This window comes from Poecilia mexicana, unplaced genomic scaffold (genome assembly GCF_051168715.1).
Source record: "Poecilia mexicana isolate PSO_F unplaced genomic scaffold, ASM5116871v1 scaffold_5, whole genome shotgun sequence".
NCBI lineage: Eukaryota > Metazoa > Chordata > Actinopteri > Cyprinodontiformes > Poeciliidae > Poecilia > Poecilia mexicana.
This window is the reverse complement of record NW_028263374.1, coordinates 10,740,791-10,761,533: the sequence shown is the minus strand read 5'-3', so window position 1 is coordinate 10,761,533 and position 20,743 is coordinate 10,740,791. Positions and strand designations below refer to the sequence as shown.

The 20,743-nt window shown below is 40.3% G+C and overlaps 1 protein-coding gene across 2 annotated transcripts in view; it reads right to left on the bottom strand.

The window, feature by feature from the left end:
* Positions 1 to 20,743, bottom strand: part of kif21b (kinesin family member 21B) — a 67,245-nt gene that overhangs the window by 13,617 nt on the left and 32,885 nt on the right. For both annotated transcript variants that reach the window (XM_014986319.2, XM_088005509.1), the window contains exons 12-31: positions 20,426 to 20,549; positions 20,211 to 20,349; positions 19,845 to 20,033; positions 19,571 to 19,770; positions 19,375 to 19,482; positions 18,473 to 18,789; positions 17,945 to 18,125; positions 17,324 to 17,527; positions 17,141 to 17,242; positions 16,377 to 16,542; positions 15,539 to 15,599; positions 15,316 to 15,364; positions 14,671 to 14,915; positions 13,576 to 13,644; positions 13,364 to 13,474; positions 3,965 to 4,101; positions 3,092 to 3,272; positions 2,690 to 2,854; positions 1,566 to 1,683; positions 332 to 502 (exon numbers count right to left, since the gene is read on the bottom strand). In XM_014986319.2, coding sequence (XP_014841805.2) covers positions 332 to 502; positions 1,566 to 1,683; positions 2,690 to 2,854; positions 3,092 to 3,272; positions 3,965 to 4,101; positions 13,364 to 13,474; positions 13,576 to 13,644; positions 14,671 to 14,915; positions 15,316 to 15,364; positions 15,539 to 15,599; positions 16,377 to 16,542; positions 17,141 to 17,242; positions 17,324 to 17,527; positions 17,945 to 18,125; positions 18,473 to 18,789; positions 19,375 to 19,482; positions 19,571 to 19,770; positions 19,845 to 20,033; positions 20,211 to 20,349; positions 20,426 to 20,549 — 3,037 coding nt within the window. The remainder of the gene's footprint in view (positions 1 to 331; positions 503 to 1,565; positions 1,684 to 2,689; positions 2,855 to 3,091; positions 3,273 to 3,964; positions 4,102 to 13,363; positions 13,475 to 13,575; positions 13,645 to 14,670; positions 14,916 to 15,315; positions 15,365 to 15,538; positions 15,600 to 16,376; positions 16,543 to 17,140; positions 17,243 to 17,323; positions 17,528 to 17,944; positions 18,126 to 18,472; positions 18,790 to 19,374; positions 19,483 to 19,570; positions 19,771 to 19,844; positions 20,034 to 20,210; positions 20,350 to 20,425; positions 20,550 to 20,743) is intronic.

Here is a 20,743-nt window from a genome sequence, read left to right as displayed (position 1 = left end):
TGGACATTGCCCTGCAATTATGAGGGTCAAGAGATCAGGATTTAATTGCCTTCAAGACTTGCTCATTGTTCAACTTGCAGACTCATCCCATGTTTCATCAAGAAAGTACTCCTCTAATTCAAATGTGTGAATTATTATCCCCGTGATAACAAAACATCCCTCCTCCTGCTAACTCAACCCAGTGAACCTTCTTCAGTGTCGGCAGGAGACAATACCCTAGGATCATGTAGCGCTCTGCTCGAGAATCACTTTGCAGCTGTTGACATGTATTAAACATGGCAAATGCATGTTTTGTACGCTGCACTCCTCACACATGCAAAACAACACAAACCTGTGTGAGCTCCTGCTGCTCCAGCTCCCACTTCTTGATGCCGTTGTCTCGCGAGCCGCTGAACAGCACGTCTCCCTGCACGGCCAAACATTCAATGCCGTCGTAGTGCGGAGGCTCGAAGTTATGAGCCGGACCCACATTACCCAGAGTTCCTTCTGCCACGTCAAATATCTCAAGAGAAAAAAAATAAACGAGAATTATTTTGTGCACTTAGATTGTTAATACAATACCTTTCAAAATTAAAGCTGTCATACCACCAATTTCAAAATTTGTCACTGTACAACCACAAACTACACAACAAGTTTGTGTCCTTTGCCTATATTCAGCCTTCATACTCTAAGGTTTGTTAAACAACACTGCTGAATAAACAGATTTATGGAGACTGCAGACGGGTCCAGAATTAAGCTGTGAAGATGTTTTAATAGGGGTATGTTAGAAAAAAATATTGTACCATTGAAAACAGCTGGAACACCAACGCTAACTCTGGAGGAGCTGCAAAGATCCGTAGCTCAGGTGAGAAAAATCTAGGCGGGATAACTAGTAGTTCTGACTGTATTTCTTATGACTTGAAATAAAGTCATAAGAAGTCTTGATTAAAAAGAAGGTGCTCTGGTCAGATAAAAAAAAAAAAACAACTTTTCAGTCAATACATAGCAAAACATTCCAAATGGTCAAACATGATGAAGGGATAACTTTTCTTCAGCAGGAAATAGGGTAGCTGGTCAGAGTAGATGGGACAATATGTGGGGCTAAATACTGTGAAATCCTGGAGGAAAATCTAGTGGAGGCTTCAACAGACGTCAAACTGAGGTGCAAGTTTCCTTTCGGCAATAAATACACAGCCAGAGGTAACTGAATGGTTTGGCTCAAAATATAATAGTCTTTAAATGGCCCCGTCAATGGCCTGATCTAAAACCAACTAACAATCTGTGACAAGACCTGAAAACTGAAATGCTCTCCATAGCAACATGCCTCAAAAGTTAACAGGTTATAATTGCAGCAAATTAATGCAGTTCCAAGTCTTGACTAACAGAGCTGAATACAAATGAAGGCCACAAGGTTTTTATGTACAAAGAAAACAACTTGCATCCTTTTTTTTTTATACTTCCCAATTAATAAAATCCAAATAAAATTTGCATTTTCAAATTATAAAAACTAAGTGACAAAATGTAAGAAAAGTCAAGAGTGTATGAATACTTTTCCAGAGTACTGTATTCATACTTGTGAGCTGTACCTTGACGTAATGGTCTTTGGAGCCAGTGATGACCTGGTCTTTGCCCAGCAGAGACTGTCCCACTGTCAGACACATGACAGAACCGATGTGGCCTGAGAGTTTGCCTGTTGCCTGCATCCTGCACAAAGAGACACCCACACTTAGGAGGAGACGAAACAAAGATCTGTGACATTCATTACAGAAAATGAAATCTGATTTTCAAGCCATCTGTGTCACCAAATGAAGACACCTTCCCTCTCTTGCGTAAAGTTGAACTATTGCCACACACTGATGCCTCTGGCAGAGAAGGAAGAAATGCCTAATTTGTTCATTTTTCATTTCTTGGGGGGGTTTCTCATGCATCATTAAATACCTTGGAGCCCCTCAGCGCAAACTGTCTGCTCCAATCTGTTGATCACTTCTCTTTTAAGGCGTAAAAAAAAAAAAAACTCAAGAAAATGAGGCCTTACTAAAACATGTCAAAAACTGACTGTAGGAAACACTGACTGGTTCCAACACATTTTGAGATGTCTGTACTTTTCCCCATGTTAAATGGATGAGTGACAGAAGAGAGGGATGGATAAAGGATAAATATACAAATGGATGGATGACAAAATAATCAGATAGATGTTGGACAGACAAGCAAAGGGAAGGACAAATGGCGGACGTTGGATGGACATACCGATGGACGGACGGACAAAATGAACGGTGGACAAACGAACAGACGGGTGGACAAATTGCCAGATGGGTAAATTTTGGACAAACTGACAGGTGAACTATGGGCGGATTGGCAGCTTAATGATATAGTTAATATTGGATATAAAGATGAATCATAGACAGATAAATGGACAAAACAATTGGAAGAATGCCAGACAAACAAACAAAGAAAAATTGACAGATCTGTGGATTTTGGGTGAATTGATAGATGAGAGTTGGAGAAAGTGATTGATGGACGGTTGCTCAAACAAATGCGAATTTCGTACAAATCAAGATTACAAGAAGAGAGATCAAAATCTCTCTTCTTTTTAAAGACTTAACATAGACATAAATGTCAACAGATAAACAGTGGATATCTAAGTGACCGATTGCCTACATAAGTAACCAAAGAAGAAAAATGCTACGTAAATGACTTGTTACAAATGTACCTGTTAAGGTCCCACATGCGAACAATATTTCCAGCAGCAGCATACAGCACAGATCCTGACGGGTTGATCGCTATCTGGTTGATCTGACACTCGCCCTGAGCAAAGGTGATTGTCCGGGTGGTTGTGCCAGCACACGCGTCTCCTGTAACCACCTGCCCTGACGACCTGTCAGGGGGTAAAGAGAGGTCAAGCAGTGTAAAAGAAAAAAGCAAAAACAATCAAATGTAGGAAGAGGCCGCCGTGATTTTCTCTAAAAGCACTTCAGTTTAATTTGTCACTTTAATGCAACCTGAAGCACATCGCTGAAGGGGGGAAAAGAGCATATTTATGAATCATCTTTTACTGAAATGTTTCAGCAATCTCAAAACTCTGCAATCTGGTCGATTTGGGAAACAAGCTTACGTGAGCGTGCGTATGCACTTGGCGGAGTCACGGATGTCCCACACCTTGATGTATGAGGTGGAGACGCTGAAGGCCAGACCAGAAGAGGGGCAATATTTTACCGACACCACGTTGTTTGGGTGGCCTTTGAGGGTGGCGATCTCCTGACCTGTGACTAGATTCCACATCTTACAGGTGCGATCTGAAGACGTAAACAGGAAAAGTTGGATTAGGATCTGAGGTTTCCTTCTAAATCTACAATACAATTCACTTTCTGTCTGCACACCCACTCTTCTGTGACATTTCATTCAGCTCTTTGTACGGTTAGAATAAAACAGAATAACTTTTGTGTCGTGTGTAATTTGTGAAGTAATGCCATTCAGATCTCAAACAGTAACATATTGATGTTGGTTTTAATGCTGCAAATAATTTAATTTAGTACAATAGTGGAAAACAGAGTGGAAGCCAAAAGTGGGTTACAAAAAATACGCACAAACCAGAAGGACAACGGCAAGCTGGGAAGCAAAGTTCATTCAAGTCGTCGTCTCAAGAGCCACAACACACAAATGTGTCCACGATTACACCTGTTGCATTTCTTATGTTGAGCCAATGGTGAATCAGAGACATTGTAGAAAGTGCAATTTGGGATTATTTTATAAAATACCTGCTGTTTACACCGTTTTTGTTTTGTTAAAATTGGTTATGCAGTCTAAAACTCACATTATGTGGCGCTTTCTTTCTACAAACTGGAACAGGTTTTGTTTTCAAATCACTACCAAATGCAGTGATAACATTAGTAACATTGTATTACAATTATTTTAAAGTGACCTACTTGTGGTTTTTTAACTATGCATGCCTCTGTGAGTCTCTGCGTGCGTGTGTGTGTGTGTGTACCTTTAGATCCAGTGAAAAGCAGCTCATCTGTAGCGTCCACACACAGAACCGGCTTCGAGTGGCCCTCGGCAACAGAGACGCACTGGAGGGGTGCTGTCCGACCCCCCTTTACACCTCCAATGGGATTGATCACACCCCTACGGGTCAAAAAACACAGAAACCCCATCAGTTTCCAATCAGTTTAAATGAGAAAGGTCAAATGCTTTTTTTTTTTTTTTTTTAGATCAAAGGTGGATGCACAATAAAATAAACAAGCTCGCAGTGAGCATGCACACAAAACACACAAGAAACTTTTCTGTAACCAACAAGCAAAAAGCCAGTTTATGCTTGAACTAGTTCCCCTAAGAAATAACTATGCTAAGTATTGTTCAGTACTATTTTATTACACATCCAGCACAAACCACAAATTATTTTGCTTGGGCATGAAAGTCCAGTACAACGTAGTGCATATTTACAGAGTACAAAAAAAGAAGTGGTTTTTAGTTTTTTTATTTGTTTATTTTTTTTTTTTTTTGCAAATACAAATTTGAAAAGTGTGGCATGTATTTGTATCCAACCCCATCTACACTGAGAAACTCTACAAAGAGACAATTGAATAAGACCATGGTAACTCTGGAGGAGCCGCTCTTCTTCAATCAATACAGGGAAACCATTTACAGATGAGGAAAACGCAGGGCAATTCTGGAAGAAAACCTACTGGAGGACATGAAAATCTTGTGACTGGGGTAAAGGTTCAGCCTCAGAGGATGCAGTGCCATTATTGTTCAATAAAAGTCCAGTCCCACAGCCATGTGTTTTGTTGTCAAAAACTTGAAATTTGTTCAACACTTCTATTGCTGGATAATTTTTCTTTTCAGCAAAGTTGGTAGAGGAATAACCCAATAAAAAGACTTGCAAGTACAGATAAAGGCACCACTGCTGAATAAAGCAGCTCAAGACTCATGCATGGCACACCTGTCGACAGAGGTGGTCGACTGAGCTAATAAGGCCATTAACTTCATAATCTCTCTCTACAGAAGTCAGTTTGTCTTGCCTTTGTGTTTAACCCTTTCCTTCTCTCCACGACAAAGTCATTAAGCCAACCACTACTGCCACCAACTAGATGTTGGCAACAGCAAAATGCTCAGTGATCAGCCGCTTATGCGCATTTCTCCTAAAAGAGCATCTCTGTACTTTTTCTTTAACATAGAAAGTACTACTTGTCGTGTTTCCTCTGTGTGTTCGGGGTGTCCGCTGTTCAAACCCCAATGAGACTGAGTCTCATAGTGGAGCTGGAGCTTCCTTCATATTAAAAGGGAGTCTTTCCTTTCCCCTCGCCACATGCTAGCTCAGCAGGAGGACAGCAGTCAGTGACTCGATGTAAACAACCAGGCTTCTTTACACAGAAAACTTTATAAATCTGTTGGAAAAATAATCTTAGTTTGATCAAACTGCCTTTGAAACTGTAATTGAAATTTTGTGCCAACACTTTGAATACTTTTCCTACAGTTATGCACTACTTCGTGTCAACCTATCACACCGAAGCGACAAAATATAAAAAGTTGCAGGTTATCAGTATTTTTGCATGTCCTCGCGATATTGGGAAAACAACACACTGATGTTGTCTTAAGCTCTCCTCGCTCTCTCCGATCTGCTCCCTTTTTGTTGCAGAGCAACCCAATTAACTCACTACAGCAGTAAAAATCTGCTCCCTTATTTTACTTGTCAGCGTGTCGCCTTTTCTTATAGCCCCACATACACAGACGTGTATTATGTGCACTCGTGCTCTCGAGATGGACCGCCACAACCCCCGTCCCCTCCCAACCTTCCCAATCTATGTCCCTGTGACAGGCCAGAGTCCCAGAATGCCTGGAGAGCAGTCATCAGAGTGAGACAGAGCAGAAGGAGGGTGAGAGAGGGAAAAAAATTGGTCCCTGGTGGATTTCCTGGGTTGTATGTTGCACACAAGTGAGGGTGCATGTATGTGAGAAAGTGTGAGAAGAAGTGCAAAAGATACAGGGACAACCAGAGGATGTGAGAAAGTAAAACTGTGACTTACAACACCAAAGAAAACATTCTGAACAGATTTGTTTCTACACAAACACGGTTCACTGTGTCAAAGATGGCAACATGCTCCACTCATGTGCACAAGGAGATGAAGAAAACACAATTCAAATCACAAACATGAAAACATACTTCATATATCTCGCTCAAAGCACGTAAAACGGCCAGCCAATTAAAAACAGAAGTCTCATCCATGAGCCATTAAAATAAAAAAGTGAAACATGCATGCCTGTCAAGATTGACGAAGCACAAAAACTCAGCTCATCGACACAGAACAAGCTCAAAAGCAATTATTAGCAAAGAAAAGAAAAAGTCACAGTCGAATGAACAAATCTACGAACAATGAACTTGAGATCCTGGAATATCCTTATTGACACATGCAGCACACTGTAGGCTTTTATCCCCAAAAACGGGAGGTAGAGTCTCAGCTCCTCCACAGCCAAATGCCTTTAGGGACTCAGAGAGAGGGCGATGTGGGACATGTAGTTTAGGTGGAAACAAGTTGTCCAGTTAGTAACTTCTCCAGGGATTACAGGGTAAATGTTCAGAGTGAAGTAGAGTAACAAAATGCTTGTCTTGATTTTTTTTTTTCCCCCACATTTTAAATCAAATTTCTATCGTAGATTAAGCAATTTTAAGCTACACTCATTTTACAAGTCCTATTTTCCTACTAAGTTTAGAGGCTGAATGCTGTACATTTCAGCAGATGCAGAACATTTTTGGTAGGACTCAAGAAATGCAGAAAGACAAAGATGCAGTGGCATCACAAAGGGAGGGATCTGGGTTAAAACGACGAATGGACAGCAATGCCTAACTCACCTGCCAGATAGTCTTCTGTGCATAATATTTTTATGGATATGAATTTAAAACCAAACGTATTATAATTTAAAATGATATACTTTCACAAAATTAGTACTAAAAAAAAAACAGTGTCAAATAAATATACTGCTGAATAGATTTTCTCCTTTATTTATAAACAATACCAAACTAAACTTTTTTAGGAGCACTTCAGTAATAATAATAATAATAATAATGATATACATTTTTCCCCACTTACATGCTGTACAACTAAACTACTTTTATTTGACGAAAGCAGTTTTTTGACGACTTCAGTTTGAAAGCTTTCTATCTTGCGTGTTGTTTTCCTCTAAATGACAAGCGGCACTGCTGCCTAATGCAGCACTTCATATCTTACAATAGAGCGACACTACAAAATGACAGAAATAGTTCCGGTTTTATCAGCGTCTGAGGACAGGATATCATGGTCTACTGTGCTATGCACTCGGCGAGAGCTGCTAATGGATGTTGCAGGGCCAAGACCCAAGAGACCAGCACTAATGAAAACATGGAGGGAGATCAGCATGTGCTCTCCGAAGTACAGAGACAAACTGGCAGAAGGAACTTCAGGAAAGTCTTTGCGTGTGTGCTAGAAAAGATCAAAAATAGAAATTAATGATTACAAGTGGGAAATATGGTTCATTACATTGTGTGTGTATATATATATATATATATATATATATATATATATATATATATATATATATATATATATATATATATATATATATAAATGAACCATATTTTAAGTTTCAACATCTGGTTTGTAGATAAACATTCCTGATTTAATGTTGGCTTCTTAATCCAAGTGTCTGGCATCACATCAAGGACTGTTTGTTTTATTAAGGTGAGCAACATTTTAAAAATTTACTACGCGAGAGAAACTTGAATCTCATAACTGAAAGAATAAAGTGACACTGAAGACATTTTGTAAAGTAGTAAACTAAATGCTAAGTCTATTGTTTATACATCTTCTCTTTTACCCCACAATTATTGACAATTTTTAAAACGATGTATAAAACTCCTTCAGATGAAATTATATTATTGGTGTAGCATAATTACACATGGACAATTTTAAATCCAACATTTGAGTATAATTGTAAAGGAATGACCAGCGACACAATTACCGGCACCCTAACAAGCTCTTTAAAAACAACTGGAACAGAAGAATTATTTATTATATTTTCTACCTAGTTAGCTGTTCATCAGCGTTTCCAGTAAGCAGGCAGTGACAAAACATTCCTACATTGCCAAGTATTAGAGAGCTGTAGAAAAGAGTGGCATCAAGTCTCCACAATAACGATGGGGAAAAAATAACTCATGCCCTCTGTTAGGTGGAGGATCTATGATGCTGTGGGCCTGATTCCCTTTTACAAGCCCTAGGAACCTTGTTACAATGCATGGCATCATGTATTCAAAGCAAAAACATTAGGATAATTTAATAAAAATCTGGTGGAGTTAGTAACTTTTAATAGGATCCCTAGTCAAATCACCACATGGTGATTTTCCTCTGGCCATCTGGATGATGAGCAGAAGAGAAAACACAAGAAAGGGAACAGAAGTCTCTTCAGAATCATCAGATATTCCTCTTTTTACCCTCCAACCTTGTTTGAACATATGCAAGACGTTGATGAGGGAGTAGAAAGCAACATGCAGGTCGGCAGAGTGGATTAGCTGCTGGCGTGTCACGCTGGCTCACTCCATCACTCTACTAGCCTTACCGACCAGGTACTTGTTGGAGGTAATCTACCATGAGACGTCCAAAATGAATGGTGTGAACGCAAGCTTTCTGACTTGTGTCACTTCCACAAGATGTCGGAACTCTTTCAGAGTGGCGGATTGTGTTTGTAAAAGCAAACCCTTAGAAACGTGTGGTGTTCGAAAACCAGAAAACGTCTGGTTTTCAAAATAAAAGCAGCTCATTGGAGTGAATCCAGACTGAAGGCAGCTTTAATGTCTCAGATTTGACGATTAATCTTTTATTTTTTGTACTATTAAAAGATACAGTAATTGAGTTGAGTTTTATGATGCTGCACGTTGAGGATTTAAGAGATTCATAGTGAATAGTTAACAGACAGCTGAATAGAAGAGTCCATCCCTTAGTTTTGTTTCAGCTTTTGGACCAACCAAGTCAACAGTCATCCTTGAAAAATAAGTATATAGTTATATGGAGGGGATTTGCTTTTTTACAGTACAGCAAGCTTTGATTTGCTAACCTCAATTTTAAGCCTTTCAGCTAAAAATAAACTAATATTCCTATGAGCCTTTGCAAATACAGGTGTTTTGCCCCTTTATGCCTTTCAACAGTGGGACAAAGAAATGCTGTATGACTCGTACAGGTCTTGCATGGAACCACAGAGAAACACAGCATGGCAAAGACAGGAAAAGCTACCTATAGTTAATGCATGCATTTCACAGTGACTTCAACCACGGAGGACTAAAGGGAGAGGCGAAGGTGAAAACAAGACACCACACAAGTTAACAGGCAAAACGGGAAAAACTGAGAGCGACAGGCACGATTCCTCTACCTGAGCACCTCGGAGAGCGAGGAGTCGCTGTCGTCTGACCTGGAGGCAGAAGAGGAGCGAGGAGAAGGCGGGAGGTGGGAAGAGGAAAGGGTTAACCACGCTAAGAAAAGACAGAAGGGTTACTGCATGGCAAGGGGTTAAAAAAGGGAGCACAGACTAGTAGAAAGGGGTTCAGACATAAGTGCACAAACAGGCAGGAAAGTTCAGTCAAAAATAAATCTTGTTCAGTGAGATTATATGCAAGTCACTGACCAAGCTATATTATTTGACCAATGTCAGTCTCAATCCAGCCACACCAACACTCAACATGAAATGGACCTTTAATTTTTGTTACGGGTTAAAAAGTTTGGAAAAGAAAGACGTTTGGAGAAGTACAGTAAATTTACATTCTGGTCAAGAGCTGAGGAGACAAAAATAGAGTCATACAAAAGTGTACACCTAGCAGCCTGTTAGCCTAGCTCATAGCTAGTTAGCTTAGAATGATATCCGTCAACAGCAGCAAAAACTGTCTGGATCCAGTCAAAATGCTAGACTATTTTGGCTTTCAACCTACAATATAAATATGATTCATGAAATCATGTAGTGACTTTAATTGGCCTTTTTCTTTTAGCTAATCAGACCAAAGCAGTGACCAGCAGGTCAAAGCCTCAAAGATCAGACCTGTGAGCCAATTAGTGAATGCGCTATACTTAAATGCTATAGGCCACTAACATCTCTTCAGTATGTTAGCTATATTCAGTTTTAGTGAGGTATTTAAGCACAGGGGGGAAACAACAGACATCCAAAAGAAATGATGTTCTAGACACGTCTATGGCTCATTCAGGCAGCTACAGAGCTAGAGAGGGGGACATTTTCAGCAGATAACCAGAAGGCAGAGAGTGTTGACACCAAAAGTGGCCTGATTATCTTTGCTTTTAAACACCGTCATTGGACGTTCTGGATTTGGAAATGTTTGGAAATCTTTTAGTAAGCTTCTGTGTTCTCAAGGGAATATTTATTGAGGTGCCACTGTTTCAGTATTACTGGCCGTCTGAAGACCATTTAAAATGCTGACTAAATGATCATTTGATTTTTGTTTTAAATGAGCGGCAGCTCTCTCTCACACGTAATGTGACAAAACATGAGCTTCTAAAAATAAATAAGGCTGGAAGAATCGTTTTTAATCCCTTTCTCTTAAAATTCTTAATTTTTCTCAAAGCTAGTTTTCAAAAATTGTCTATAAAACTCTGATTGTTGCGTTTTATTACCTTAAGGTACTAAAACGAAGATTATCTTTATTTATTCTACACTGATTATAAAAGTTATTCACTAAAGCTAAACTAACTGCTGCCGCCTGTTTGCTTGTGTTTTGTGAACCAACAAGATGGATTAGCGCCGTCAACATTCTCACATATTGCTCTTGAAGAAAGCAAACAGTCGCATCTCCAAAAATGTCAAGCTGTCAGTTGAAACAAAATAAAAATTTAAGGGGATTATCAGGAGAGAAAAAAAAAGGGCCGCTAAGGAGGAAACACTGATGCCAAGATAGTTTCGCCAAAGGTCGCAGATTAGTTGCTCTTTGACAATGAGGTCAGGGTCACTTTTTAAATTGAATCTTTGCTGACATTTTCAAGACATTAGTACAGGAAACGATATCGGAGGGCAAACAGGGTTTACAGAAAAGGGGGGGGACTGCTGAGTAAAGGAAAAACCCAACATCCATGCCACACTCAAAACTCAAACAAGTTCTGTATGGAAAAATGACAACAATGTTGAAAATTATATTCAATCATCTCATATTTGTCACCTTGTTTTTTTTTTTTCTAATAAAAGTAAAACAAAAAGTAATCGAAATATTCTGTAGGCATATGTCTGTGTTTTAAAAGATGTTTAACCCCTCACAATTATCCATCAAAATAAGAAAGAAAAGAATTTAATTATTTAGCAATTATCACAGACAAAACCACAAAGAGCTCCTCGTGGTTAAAACATGGATAACTACCGATCAAATGTTAGCTAGGAAAGTATAAATAGTTGAAAAACTTAATTTTGTTTCTATGGTTTTAAGCTAAAAACAAAAAGTACCAGAATTTTGTCTGGCTCTATTTAGTTTTATATAAATTCCACTAAAATTTAGGATTATCCTACTGTGAGCATCTTTTACTGGCCCATGCCTAGTTCTAGGGTGGACGAAGTAGCAGAGCTAAAAATTCACTGCAATTTATCCATTTCTCTCTTTTTATAGCAATTTTCCCCAAAAGCCTTGAACAATGCGTTGCTTTTTCAAATATAATGTGAATTCTGACTGCATTTGATGATTAAAGCCAAAAGATAGAACAAGAAAACCGTTTCAAATTTGTTTATTTTAGATCCACCAGCTTTTTTGAAACTCATATAAAAGGCTTGATTCTCGTCTCGTAGGCAAAAAAATACTTAAACATGAATGAGTGATTAGAGAATAAAACTTCTTTTTTTGCATTTTTGCAAGATGCAAAGGGATGTTTGAACTTGAAAAGATGTGGAAGAGCTTCATTAACACAATTCCTCATTTCTCATCATTTAAGAGGTTTTGTGCTTTAAAAAAATATTATACATATGTAAACATGTGTTTAATACATGAAGTGGTCAAGTTCAAACGGTTTCAGCAATGGAATAAAAATTATTAACTTGGAATGAAAACACTTTTTGAGCAAAACATTTACACGCCCCACATATAACAAAGACACAAACAGATGGTGTCCTTCCAAATAAATAAAGAAATTCCAAGACTGCCAACAAGAACACATGAGAAAGAGAAAAAAAATACAGAATTCAATCCATCCTGCTGCATCATGTTGAACAAGAGTATTTTCCTGGGGCAACCTGATGATAAGAGACCTTAAGCATAAACACCCTCCCACGCCGTGTTAACTCAAAATGGCTTCCATCAACAACAGCTGCACGAGCACATGACAAGTGCCATCCCATTTACCTACCCCTGGTCCAGATAATGAGGAGCCACAGGCTCCAGCACACACAAAGTCAGCAGTTATTAATACACACACACACACACAACACCCTGACTGATTCCTCAAAGCAATCTTGCTAGCAATTAGGGTTCTATAAAGCCAGGATATTCAACGACTTAATAACAGACGGAGAATGGAAAAAAAAAAAAAAAAAAAAAACCCTGCAAATGCTGGCTGAAATTAACCACTGACATTTGTCAGAGTAGGATGTTGGAATTGATTGTGAGCAGGAAGGGAAGCAAGTCCTCATTTCTGACTGGGCTCTCCTTCAGCTGACATTAGTCCCATAAGACCTCCCCTCAGTTTGATGTAACCCAGTAATTACATTGCAAGAAGTGTCTTTTTACACTTTTACATGTTAACACCGTTAAAGAAATATAGCAGACAACTTCAAAACTACTGCAAAATGCAGATTTTGGGACGGTTCCATTTACATTTTCAATTTCAATCCATTCAATTTTTTTGCCATAATCTTGTTTAAAAAAAGAAAAGAAAAGAAAAGTCACTTGAAAATGCATAAATTCCTATTATATTTTTTCAAATTTTGTTACTTTACAACCATAAACTTAAATGTATTTTATTGATGTTTATGGAACACAATAAACATCAATTATTAAAAAAAATAAATAAATAAAATAAAAAATAAATAGGATACGTGACTTGCAAAAATACAACAATAACATTAACCTGTTCTCCCACAATATTTTCAGCATTGCAAAATTCAGCTGATCTGATTTTTGCAGCATCTTATGGCCTTTCCAACATAGCTTTCTGGACTTTCTGAAACACTTAACACTAATGGAAGAAAATAAAGTGTGGAAGTGGGATTCAGTTCTACATTGCTCTCCGAAGGCAATGCATTTAATGCATCTATAAAGCCTGACAACACAGAGGTGAAGAAGGAGAAGGAGAAGAAAGAAATGACTTGGAGGGCAACTGAACTGAGCAGATGAGAATATGGGTGCACAGCGTCTGTTTGGGTCTCTCTGCAGGACGGTACTCACTTGTCCAGAGCAGAACCTTGCGCTTGGTTGCTGGTCAGTCTGGAGAAGACGTTGCGATCATTCCTTGTCCTTAGAGGAGGTGAGGAGGGGGGAGTGTAGACATCAGTGGGCCTGATGAGGAATTAAAGAAATAATAACGTCAGTGAAACCAGTTGAGCTAAATTACATTACTCAGTAATGCGGTCTCCATCCGATCTTGAAATGGCGCGTACCTGTACGAACGGTCGTAAGATTTCCTTCTTGTAATGGGGGAAGTGTCATAACCTCGAGACTGCCTGGGGCTGAGACACAACAGAAAAAAACCTGAGCTTCTGGCGAGACATGAAATGGATAAAATATAAGACGCCATTTCAGTCAGTGTGCGTTTTCTAAATCAGGAAGTTAAAAATCAAATCGCAGCTGGAATCCGATGACTTTCAGTTTAAGTCGCCAGTATAAAAAAAAAAAAAAAAAAACTCAAAAATGTGAGATTTTCTTGTCAGTGAACCCAATATACTTAAACACAACCACACCCTGCTGATTACCATCTTCAGAATAGAAACTGTTGTTGGCCAAAGAAGTCGTAAGGTTAACCACTATCAATATAAGAAATGTGTTTGGAAATTAAGTGAGACGGCGCTCAACCGCTGTAAGAAGTTGATTGCAAGAAAACGGTACTTTCTTCAACATATCAAGATGTGCATGACCATCTGGACATTCTTTGGCTATCATCTTTATGATCATCTGTGATGCAGAGCTAAGAAGCAACATGTGGATGGAGATTTTGAGAACTCAAAGTATGAGTTAAAGTTGGCAGAAAAAGAACAAATGCTGGTGGCGAGTGGTGAAACTGGGAATGACATCTAACTTAACTCTACTCCAGTTGCTCAAAAACCAGTCAGATTTGTTCCCTGACGTACTCCGTGTACTGCAAACTAGCAAACATCATAGCAACATCGTCAGTAAAGGAAGTTGTAAAGAATTGTGACAGTAAATAGCAAAAACTACAAATAAACATTAGATACCAAGTGTGGATCATGAGTTAACAGCCACTCACAAGCAGAAGAATAGAAACAATGTTTTGGAATGCTTGTTTTTTTCACATTTTCTTACAGAACTCAGTATTTGCAGCACAAAGATTTACAAACAAGATTTAAAAAATCTGCCACAAAATTCTGGTTGGGGTATCTGAACAAAAAAAGGTCTGTAGTCTTTAAGACGTTCACCCCACCTGAACCCTGAGAGTAATTTCAAACATTCATCTAGTCTGTTCCTGTCACCCCTAAGATTAACAATTCATCATCGCAGTTTACTTCTCCATGACTTACAAAGTGTGTCCTCTGACAGGAAGGCTGATTGTGCGGGACGCTCGTTCCCTGTGAAAAGGGTCCCGGAGGGGCACGCTCAGTGCCAGACTTCCTGGAACGAGACCCAAGCCGTCCTCCTGGATGTCTGTGAGTGACGCCAGGGACTTGGTGATGTGCTGCTGCTTGCTGCTTGATGAGGGATCCAGGATGGGGCCGAGGTACTCCGCCGACACCGCCTTCATCTGGGCCGAGAGGCGAGGCTCCATCTGGGTGAGTCAAGTGAAGCCGTTGTGTTACAAAGAACCAGAAAAAGCCAGGGTGGACTGAGAAAGGAGGGCAGTGTGATGACAAAATATCAAAAGATATAATACAATAATGAACGCTAAGAATGATTCCAGTGCATGTTTTGGTGAGGAAATGAGTGAAGACAAGGAAGCATAAGCTGCTTAGCAAACAAATATTAATGTTGAATAAAAACAAGAGACACCAAAGTCTAAAAAGGACCAACATAGAAGATCTGCGTCAACTCTAATGGTTTTCTGCCATCGAGGTTTAAGTGTTTGCTTCTACTGCCTCCCTGTGGTGACAAGCAGTGGAAGCAGACAGACAAAAACCTCGAGCACCAACACAAAGTGATATTGTTCTTCTATATAAAGATTTTTTTACCTTTATTTTGAAGTCATCCTGGCTGTTGGATTCCTTCATCTGTGACACACTAAAAGAATCACAGAAAGGTGAAACAATATAAGCAGATGTTGCATAACTTTTACAGATGATTTAATGCATTTTTCCACATTAAGACAAAAACAATCAATACCAGAAAATGTGAGCAGTGTGCTTTCAGATTTTTAGATGACGAGGAAGTAAGATGGAGATGCTGACCACTCACCTGCTGTCAGAGGCTTGGCTGAACTCAGAGGGCTCCTCGTCCGTGCTGGCGTAACCATTTTCTGAAAACAAACAAAGCACAAAACCCGAAAGCTCACAGTGAGGATTTATAACCTAAACGTGCATTAAACATCTTTATCTCTACCCTATCTGCTGAGTTCCTTGGTCGTCATGATGCCGTTTGTTAACTCTGAGGCATTCACAGAAGAGCCGGATTTATTATTCAATTAGACTACACACAGGAGAAGTCTTCAATAATGAAGTGCCTGAAGGTGGTTGCATTGGATTTTATTTAGGTTCATCAGAGTAAAGTCATCTAAATACAAATGCATGTTAGAGATATTTTTTACATTTTTATTTCCATAAAATGTATGTATGGTAAAATGTATGGTTTGAGTTGCCCTGTTAATTTTGATAAAACATCAAAATTCAATGTAGAGACGTAGCAAAATGTTAAGAATTCATCTTAAGCTTTAGGCCACTAATGCATTTTTTAATTTGTGGTTTGTCTACATTAAACAGTTTTGGGGTGAAAGGCGGTGCAGGGTTTGACCGATGGTGATTTTTTTAGACACATTCCTGAGCTTCACAACCGAAGTTTCAAGAGAAGGATGGAACGGCGAGTAAATCCAAATATTTAGTGGTTGCCGATCTAAACTAAACATTTTGAACACAACAAATCTTAGAGTAACGCCTTAACTGTTCCTAAAATGATGAGGAGGATAAATAAAGCAATCCAAACGCAATAAAAAAATATGTGACTTTTCCTTCATTTTATTCAGTTTATTTTTCTTCTTGCATTCAAAAGCAAAAAGAATAAATAAATAAAATCCTCTCACCTTGCTGGACGTTGTGGATGAGAGCCTGGAGCTCAGGGATGCACTCTGCCTTTTCTCGCAGCGCGTCGAGGATCATGTGATTGTGAGACGAGCCGATCACATCGGTCTGCCTCAGCTGACCCTCGAGCAGTCGGATCTGCGCCTCCCTCTGAGCCACCTGCAAGCTCTACACACAATCACACAAGCAGAGAGAGAGAAGATGTAAATTTTATTTAACAACTTTCATTTGAATGTTTTAACTGGGGTCAAACTTTTCAAACTACATGCTTCAAACTTTCTCCAAAGGGTACAGACTGAAATGTAGAACTTTATCATTTGTGTGGAGCCTTTCTTTCTCAGACATGACCAATCATTATAATCAGCAGCTAAAAAACAAAAGCACTGAAGGTTTTAAGGAAGGAAATCAGTGCCAGGGTCATGGAGATTTTGTCCAGCACTTTTCTTGCAGGAGAATATTTGTCTTCCAAAATAATCCTATATAGAAAACTTGGAAATACAACTTTAACCTTAATTATCAATAAAGAATACAACTTTTTATATTGTTCAAACATCCGATAAAACTGAACCATAGCTGAAAATTTAGCAATACAACTGTGTAACATTAACTTTTAATATTCAAGTACGAAACTTTGCTGTAGCACAAAGAGGTACCACTAGATGACATGCAAAGTTACAACTGCAACGTGCAACACAGGCAACTATAAAAAGGTTTAGGAATCGGTTCACTTGTCTTTGTGCTTCCGCTCTGCTGCATGTTAACTCACCTTATCAATGGACGCCTTCAGGAAGTGATCCAGCAGGTGGCGTGCTTCAGCCAGGGAACAGGAGCTGATCACCACCGAGGTATCCACCGAGTCCAGTTCATCCTGATTAAAAACAATGAAAAATCACATCACAACACAACACACACACGCAGAGATGTGTTTTCATGCAATTATGTTTCTTACCTTGGTCTCCTCTATCTGCACGATGGTGGCCTGGCAGTCAGACAGACTGTCATTGATGTAGTCTATGTTGGCATTCAGCACCTCGATCTCCTCGTTAACTTCCTGAAGGAGGCGGTCCTCGGCCTCTGGCCCCTCTCCGTCGGCCATTAGCACCTCCCTTTTATGTGAGAGAGCTTCCTGCTGCATTGTCAGCTCTTCTCGCTTCTGACTCATCAAAAACACAAACAGCGCAAGTAATTAGAAATTAGTCCTAATTAGCTAAAACAATAAAAGCAGTTTGAGTTTGCTTCACAGCCATTTTTCATTTGGCCTGACAAATGTTGGTTGGTTTTAGTCTTAAGGTGTTGCTATTTACAGTGACCACAGCAGAGAGCTGCTTTTACTCACACACTTTAACATGTCAGAAGAAGAGGAACAAAGGTCCTCGCAGTGCTTTCAGTTCTTATCTACTGACATGAATGAGTCAAAACAGCTGCTATCACTTTTATTTTCAATCTGATGCCTAATTTCTGACGACAGCTCATCTCATCCGGTGGCATGCAACGAGATAACTCCAAGAAAAGAAAGAGAGAAAAAAATCCCCTTTTTCTAGACACATTAAAACTCCTCTCCTTCGCACACCTTGATAAGGCGATCCATGTCCGCTTCCACGTTGGAGATGGTCATTCTCTGCATGACGATGTCCATGATGCGACGCTCGAGGGTTTGCCACTTTAGACGGGCGGACTTGGAGAAGCTGTTGGCTCTGCCTGCAGGTGCGGTGCTGCCCAGGCCTGCTGGCTTCCTCTGCAGCTTCTTCCTGCTGTTGCAAAGTTATAATGAAGACAACCACCCCCAAATGATGAAACTGCCTTGTTTCTAACTACTTATTGAATCTCACTGCATTGTCTTCAGTGGCATCAGATCTAAGGGGACTGAAAACATGAGAACCACACGTTTCAGTGTTTTTATTCATAAAACTGCTGTACTTACGTTTTTAAATAAACTTCCAACTTCACAATAGCACTACGTGGCCCAATGCATACGCTCTGCATTGTATGCATTGTAGCGAGACAGAAAGTGGAAAGGTTGGACAGGAAGAGGAGATGAATGCTGCTGCGCTGCATAGATTCAGCCCCATTTATGCAACAAGACAAGATGACTACTTACCTAATCACCCTCGTTCCATCCATGCTCCCCTCGCTCTCCGCCATGTATCCATATGCGTTGTTCTTGTTGTTCCACTGGCGCACCAGCCCGCTCACGGTCCTCGCAGTCTCTGCCTCGGAGCCACTTGCCGTTGTGCTGGCCGACAAATCCGCTCCTGAGTCCGTAACTGGAGGCGTCTGGTTCCAGCGGGCGACTCGACCCGCCACGCGGTCCGACATGGGCTTGGCCATGCGCCGCAGGGCCGTCACTTCCTGGGTCTTCCTGCGCAGCACCAGCTCCTGCTGCCTCTTTTGAGACTCCAGCGCCCGAATCTGGTACTGATGTCGTCAGAGTAACACAAGCCCCAGCATCATTTAGAGGTCATAGACGGCTTTTTTTCTTTTGTTTAAATTGTATTTGTGTTTACTTTTCACACAAGTTCACAAAGTTACTGATCAAGAAGGGATTTAAGACTTAAGATGAAGCCCTAAATAAAAGGATTAGGAGCGAGGCCTACGGCATCACTGTGTATGGTTTCATGCTCCTAAGAAGCAAACAGAACCAAAAGGGGAAGGTAATATTTTTAGAATGTGTGCTAATGTGAGGGACAAAATGCAGAATGTAAAACGATTGCGCATAAACCCCCATTTTAAGTGTTTTACAGCTTTGTATGTATTTTTTTCTTCAGGCTTTCTACCTTCCCTTTCCTAAAAGATTCTTTGGTAAGTCAGCTTAAACATTGCATGTTGTGAAATATTGGCTCTCGTACCTCAAAGCTTCTTCTATTTCTGGCAGTGGAGCAAATATTTAAATGCATATGCAAAATATTAAAGACTGATAACTACAATCCAGTGAAGCTGATCCACGTCCTCGAGAGAGGACACAAATATACCCGCACACACAATCTTTAAAAGCTTCCTCACCTCCTGTCGCCGCTGCTCCTTCTTAAGCTGAGCAATCTCTCGATTCCTCTTCGCCTCCACCATCCTCCTCCTCTGTTGCTCCTCTTTCATTTGCTTCATCAGCACCACCTGCAAACAGCCGGGAGGGTGGCCAACTCAAATAAATTCCTTTACTCTTACCATTCTGCCAGAATAATTCTTCCCGCCGCCCCCTTACCTTTGCTTTCTTCATCTCGTTGACCTCAGTTTGGAGCTTCTTCAGTTCCCGCTCGTACCTCCCCTGGTTTTTGAGCAGACGTGCGTGCTCCTTCTGCGCCGCCTGCAGCTTCAGCAGATCACGGTTCATTTCTTTGAGGCGCTTCTCGTACTCCTGCCTGATCTTGCTGGCCTTCTCCTCAGTGTAGTTTTCCATGGACACTGCGTAGGCAAGCAACAACGTTGAAGAGGCGCTCCGGAGGGTTATTAATTGAGGATTACCGAGCCGCACTCACTGAGGTTCTGCAGCACGCGGTCTCTCTCCAGCTGCGTGTCTCTGATCTTGTTCTGCAGCAGGATGAGCTTCTCCTCGTACTGCAGCTTTAGCATCAGCAGCCGCCGCTGGCTGTTCTCCAGCTCGTCGATCAGCTTCTGCTTGATCTCAATTTCACAGGTCAGGTCGGCAAGATCTGCCTGGAAGTTGGCTGCAAGTTGGGAGGTTTGAGAAATTATTGGAACTCCAGACTAATTAAGCGCCGGATGCCCAGTTTGAAAACAGCCATCGGTCAAAACAACGAGTCCGAACTGATGTGTTAAATACCGAACTATTAAAATGTCTTCATTGTGTGTGTGTGAGTGCTAAACGTGGAGTCTGCCGTTACCTTTCTCATCCGAGTCAGAATCTGAATCCACCAGGCTCTCGTCACTGTCAAAATCGTCCTCTTCCTCCCTGCCTTCCTCCTCATCTTCGCCTTCATCCTCCTCACAGCCACTCTCCTCCTGCAGCGGAGACATGATATCCTACGGAGACAAACACTTTGGTTAAGATGTTGTTCTGCCTGCATGGCGACGACATGGCAAAGCACGAACACCTCACCTCGGTGCAGTTGTCATCTGAATCGATCTCCCCATTCTGTCCATTTTCGCCGCTCCGCCGGTTCTCCCCGATTTCCTGCGTGTGCAGCTTTACTCGTTTCTTGAGGCCTTTCTCCAACTCTGGGCTGCAGGAGGTAGAAAAGTGTTTTTGGGTAAAAGCTTTTTATAAAATAAACACATATACAACATCCATCAATTATTTTAGTAATCAATTAAACCATCAATTATTCTGACGATTAATCGGCTAAAAATTTGAGACATTCAACAGATTTTTCATTTAACCACTACAGTCTTTCTTGTACAATATTAGAAATAAATG